Source organism: Ahaetulla prasina, chromosome 16 (genome assembly GCF_028640845.1).
Source record: "Ahaetulla prasina isolate Xishuangbanna chromosome 16, ASM2864084v1, whole genome shotgun sequence".
In the NCBI taxonomy this organism is placed as follows: Eukaryota; Metazoa; Chordata; class Lepidosauria; order Squamata; family Colubridae; genus Ahaetulla; species Ahaetulla prasina.
This window is the reverse complement of record NC_080554.1, coordinates 12730348-12736213: the sequence shown is the minus strand read 5'-3', so window position 1 is coordinate 12736213 and position 5866 is coordinate 12730348. Positions and strand designations below refer to the sequence as shown.

At 47.6% G+C, this 5866-nt stretch overlaps 1 protein-coding gene across 1 annotated transcript; it reads left to right on the top strand.

Moving 5' to 3' along the window:
• Window positions 1-215: 215 nt before the first annotated feature.
• LOC131186295 (zinc finger protein 665-like) lies at window positions 216-5645 on the top strand. The gene is made up of 2 exons (XM_058159739.1): window positions 216-761; window positions 902-5645. Exons 1-2 carry the CDS (start codon window positions 753-755, stop codon window positions 2597-2599), a joined length of 1707 nt encoding a protein of 568 aa, XP_058015722.1. The 5' UTR covers window positions 216-752; the 3' UTR covers window positions 2600-5645.
• The last annotated feature ends 221 nt before the right edge of the window (window positions 5646-5866 follow it).

Here is a 5866-nt window from a genome sequence, read left to right as displayed (position 1 = left end):
CCAGGAACCCCTCCAGCCTTTGGGGCCCAGGATTTCAGGAGGAAAAGCCCCCCAACCCAAGGCGGTGGGGGTCCTCCAGCTCTTCAGGGGAGGGGGGCAGAGCTGGGGGGGCTGCCAGGGCCCCAACCTCCCGAGGGGCCACGGAGGGAAAGCTTCGCCTTCCGGGAGGCTTCGGCCTCAGGGGGTCAGCAGAGGCCGAGGGGGGCCACATATTCAGGGGGGGTCCTGGAGGGGATTCCCCCCCTGCAGATGGGCAAAGGGGGCTTTGGGGGGGTCAGGAGCTGCAGGGAGGAGCCTGGCCGGAGCCCCCCAGGAGGAAGCGGAGCCCCTTCAGCCCCGCCTGCCTGGGGGGCCCCCAACTCCCCCCCCCCGCCTTGCCGAGGGAAGGACCCTGGATGGGGGAGGGGAGGAAGGGGAGGGTCGCAGCCCCACAAAGGCCTCGGACCTCCGCCTGCCTGAATCCGGGGCGGGGAGGAGGGAGAACAGCGGACCCCCAAATTCAAGGGGAGCCCCCCGCCTCAGCTCCGCCCGGGACCAGAACAACCCTCGGAACCGCGCAGGCGCCCTTTGGCTCGTTGGGGGAAGGCGGACGCCGATTGGTCGCTCTGGGGAGGGCGGGGATTGGCAGGAGGACTCCTTGGGGCGGTTCCTCCACAGGAAAGCCTCTAGAGAAGAAAGGGCATGAAGCCTCCACTTCCGGAAACGAAACTGGCAACGAGGGAAGCTCCTGAATCGGCGAAAGAAAAGTCCGGATGATGCAGGTTTGGCGCTGGGGATGCTGGGAGTCGCAGTCCAGGAGGGTTTCTTTCTGGTCTGCAAGAAGCGGAGGCTTCGGCCTGGGCCTCCCCTGCGGGGAAGGGGACGCAGCCGTGACCCGCCTCTCTCTTTCTCTCCCCTGCAGGAGGACGGAGGAGCCCGGCGGGGGAAGGAAGGAAGCGCCGCCCGAGAGGAGGAGGAGGAGAGCGGGCCCCGCGGAGCATCCCTGCCCGATCCCAGCGCGGCTTCCCCGGGAGACGGCGGGGAAAGGCCGGGGGGCTCCGGGGCTGCCGAAGGGATGAGCCTAGAGGGAGCCCGGGAAAGGCGGCTGCCTGGAGGGCGATGCGGGGAGGAGGAAATGACCCCGAGACGGTCCTGGAGGGCGGAGGCTCCTTCGGAAGACCAGGGAGGCCCCCAAGGATCCAGGAGGGAGAAATATCAGTGCCCGGAATGTGAGGAAACCTTCAAAAGAAATGTAGATCTTCAGAATCATCAAAGGATCCACACAGGAGAAAAACCTTATAGATGCCTTGAATGTGGAAAGAGCTTCAGTTATAGCAGCCACCTTCATAGACATGAAAGGATCCACTTTGGAGAGAAACTGAAAAAATGCCTGGAGGACGGACAGGCCTTTGGAAGACACGGGAATCCCCAAAGGATTCAGGTCGGAGGAGAGAAATATCGGTGCCCGGAATGTGAAAAATCCTTCAATAGAAATGACCATCTTGAAAGCCATCTAAAGATCCACTCAGGAGAAAAACCTTATAAATGCCTAGAATGTGGAAAGAGCTTCAGTTATAGGAGCAGCTATAATAGACATCTAAGGATCCACTCAGAAGAAAAACCTTATAAATGCTTTGAATGTGGAAAGAGGTTCACGTGGACCAGCAGCCTTTATGTACATCAAAGGATCCACAGGGGAGAAAAACCTTATAAATGCCTTGAATGTGGAAAGAGCTTCAGTCAGAAAAACAGCCTTTATAGACATCAAAGGAGCCATTCAGGAGAGAAACCGTATAAATGCTTTGAGTGTGGAAAGAACTTCAGTCGGAGCAGCACCCTTTATCTACATCAAAGGATCCACACGGGAGAGAAACCTTATAAGTGCCTGGAGTGTGGAAAGAGCTTCCGTTATAGCAGCCACCTTTATAAACATCAAAGGATCCACTTTGGACAGAAACTGAATAAATGCCTGGAGGACGGACGAGCCTTCCAAAGAAGGATTCAGGAGGGAGGAAAGGAATTTCAGTGCCCAGAATGTGGAAAAACCTTCCAAAAAAATTCCCTTCTTAAAGTCCATCTAATAAGTCACACAGGAGAAAAACCTCATAAATGCCTAGAATGTGGAAAGAGCTTCGGTCATAGGAGCAGCTATAATAGCCATCAAAGGATCCACACGGGAGAAAAACCTCACAAATGCCTGGAGTGTGGAAAGAGATTCAGACAGAGCAGCAACCTTTATAAACATCAAAGGATCCACTTCGTTGAAAAGAAATACAAGTGCACGGAATGCGAAAAATCCTTCAAAGGCTATGGAGAGCTTCAAAGGCATCTAAGCATCCACTCCGTTGGAAACCCACATAAATGCCTTGAGTGTGGAAAGAACTTCAGTCAGAGAGAATATCTTAAGCAACATCAAAGAATCCATTCAGGAGAAAAACCTTATAAGTGTCTGGAGTGTGGAAAGAGCTTCGCTTATAGGAGCAACTTTTATACACATCAAAGACTCCATTTAGAAAAACCGTACCAGTGCGGGGAATGTGGAAAATCTTTCAAAACAACTGAAATTCTTGAAAAACATCTAAAAATCCACAAGCCAAATACCGTATTTTTGGGAGTATAAGACGCACTGTCAGATATCCTCCGATGAATACTTAAGAAAGAATGACCCTGACTCCATTTGTTATAGAGATCAGTAACTTTTACTAAGCACATCAGATTGCAATAGAAGCTAAGCTTAAACTGGAAATAGATATGGCTTAAAGATACCTTTCCCCTTACTCAGCCCTCCTCCCTCCAAAAGTCAAACAGTTCTAGTCCATTGTCCTTCTCCTCTTTGGCCATGTGGTACTTTACTTCCAATGTTATTCCTCCGTCAATCCTCTGGTTGAAATGTCAGGCATGCAGTGCTCGTGAAACCTGTCTGTTTGAATCCTTCATCCCTCCTTTCAAATGTCAGCCGCGGCGTTAAAGGGGCCATCACCTCATCAGTCACACATAGCAACAAGTAATAACAAAACATTTAACAAAGAGATAAAACAGTTAAACACTCTAATAAGTAAACAAACACTTAAAGTAATAAGCGAAGGCTGACACGCACCCTTTTCCCCCAAAAAAGAGGGTGAAAATCTGGGTGCGTCTTATACTTACCAGCTTCTCAAATGGAGGTTTCAGAGGCTGAAAGAAGCTTCAGAAAAGAAGCTCCCAAACAGAGCTTCAAAGGCTTTTTTTTCTGAAGTACTGTTTTGGAAGCTTTCAGAGGCAGGGGAAAAAAAGCAAGGCACAGAGCTCACAACCAAGGAACCTGTTGCTAAAATTCAGCTCTGGGAACAGCTGACGGGGGATATTCCGAGAGGCCGATCCACCTGCCAATCAGCTTTTTTCTTATTTTTCTCCCCAAAAACTAACGTACGTCTTATACTTCAAAAAATACGGTATATGCCTGGAGTGCGGAAAGAGCTTCAGTCATAGGAAAAGTCTTCATAAGCATCAAAGAATGCACACGAGAAAAAATCTACAAATGCCTGGAGTGTGGAAAGAGCTTTATTCAGGCTGCAAACCTCCTTGGAAACTAAAGAATTCACACAGGAGAAAAGCCACATAAATGTCTGGAAAGAGCTTCAGTCTGAGAGGAAAACTTTTCACTGCATCAAACAATCCATTCCGGAGAAAAATCACATAAAATGCCTTGAACGTGGAAAAAGGTTTACTGAGGGTAGATGCCTCCATCAACACCAAAGAATTCACGTGGGAGAAAAATGATAAACATGAGTGAGAGAAGATCTTCACTCCCAGAGTGTTTCTCAGGAATTGAACTGAATTGCATATCTAATTTGGCCAAGTGTGAATAGGCGCACAAGGAATCTCTCTCGGCTGCACAAGCTCTCAGTGTACATACAAAACAACAGAGTAATGATATTCTGCCAAATAAGGGACTTTCTGAGGCTGAATAATAAAGGACTTTTTCAATTGTACATGCTAGTTGTTTCAACTGGCTGAAATTGTACCTTTTTTACAGGAGACCTTTGTGACTGATGATGCCATTTCCCATGGGAACGGTCTTTTAACGTGGTTATGCTTAATATGGGATGTTAGTCCCCATTTCTCTGATGTCACTGAGCAGGATGATTTCTTCTAGGGGGGATTTGATTTAAGTCACGTTGATTTAAAGCACGATATAAACCACTATTAAAAAGGTTTGATTTAAATCAACTCGATTTAAATCATAGTTTTTAAAGAGCAACTGCCGTGTCTGTCCCGCAGCGGCTGAGTGGATGCTCGTTAACAGGTGCTTCTGCCATGATGGATCTGAAATGACAGGTGCTCTTTAATATGTTTATAAGCTGCTTAGAACAGGGGTCACCAACCTTTCGGACCTCAGGGACCACTAAATTCATAATTTTAAATCCCGCAGACCGCTAATATGATCTGCGTAATGACTGGCTGGGCGGGCGTGGCTAGATGGTCATGTGACTGGGTGGGCGTGGCCAAGTTGATGGCACTCACATCAAGGGGCACCTTGCTAGCCTCTACTTGCCCCTCCCTTCCCAGCCACTCCTCATCTCCCACCCAGGCTCCTTAGGGCCCCAACAGGAAGCAGTTGCTGGAGCTAAGCACTCGCCATGAGAAAGAGTTGGCAAAACAGCTCAGTTCAAATTGGATCTCACCAAGAAGGACGCTCAGTAGAAGCACCTCACTGAGGACTAGGAGCATAGGCTTTCCAAGCAGAGGGAAGACCTGTGGGAGTGCAAGGCCAGGTACCGGCGCCTGGAGGCTCAGCGGGCTGAGATGGTCAGCCAATTCCAGGCCATGGTGCAGTCCCACTGGAACGAGGCCCTCTGGCTCTTCGCCATCAGCGGCCCTTCCCTCCAGCCTTCGCCCAAAGCCCCACACCAGGAGGCCCAAGCAGACCCCGTCAGAATTTCCGTCCCCCTCTGACCCACACAAAAAGATCCCAAAGGGGGCGAGACTCTCTGCACCAAAAAAATGTTCTTTGCACGTATCTGTCCCAAGGACCATAGTTTGAGGATTTAGTGCAATATAAAAAATGCAAATAATTTTTCTGCGGACCACCCACATTTTCTCGCAGACCACCGGTGGTCCATGGACCACCAGTTGGTGACCGCTGGCTTAGAAGGTTTCACCTTCATTTTTACTATTTGCCCTTCCTCCTCACATTTGGAGCCTGGTACAGATGCATTTCTCTTCAAACAACCATACAGTTTATAGTCTACATAGATTTTCAGAACAATATTCCTGCAATTTGCTTTATGATTTATCTCATGGTTACTGTGAAACTGTGTGAATGTATCAATGTAGTGCATGTTATCTCAGCTGGCAGAGCTTGGATTCATTGAATGAGTTTACCAGAAATTTAAATATTGCAAAATATACAGCTTCATGCTACATAACCAAGCTCCATTTCATGCTGAATAAGCTACATTATTGATGTATCTTAAATAGAAAATTATCTTTAGATAGATTTTTACCCCAAAACTATTTTATTAAAATAAATGTGATAAAAAAATAACCAAGAAATCCAATTTAAATTTAAAAAATGTGATTTTTAATTGATTTTTATCCACCATGATTTCTTCCATGCAATCAACTCTTATTTTGTACTTTTTCTGCTGTATGGAGTATAAAATGAAATCCGATTCTGTGTTCAGGATTCCTTCTTTTCATTAAGGAAGTCTTTTTGTTACAATACTCTAATAACTTGGTAAAGCCACACATGGAATATTGGATCCAATTTTCGTAGCCACGATATAAAAAAAGAGGTTGAGACTCTAGAAAGAGTGCCGAGAAGAGCAACCAGGATGATTAGGGGATTGGAAGCTAAAACATACGATGAAAGGTTGCAGAAACTGGGAATGTCTAGTCTAGTGAA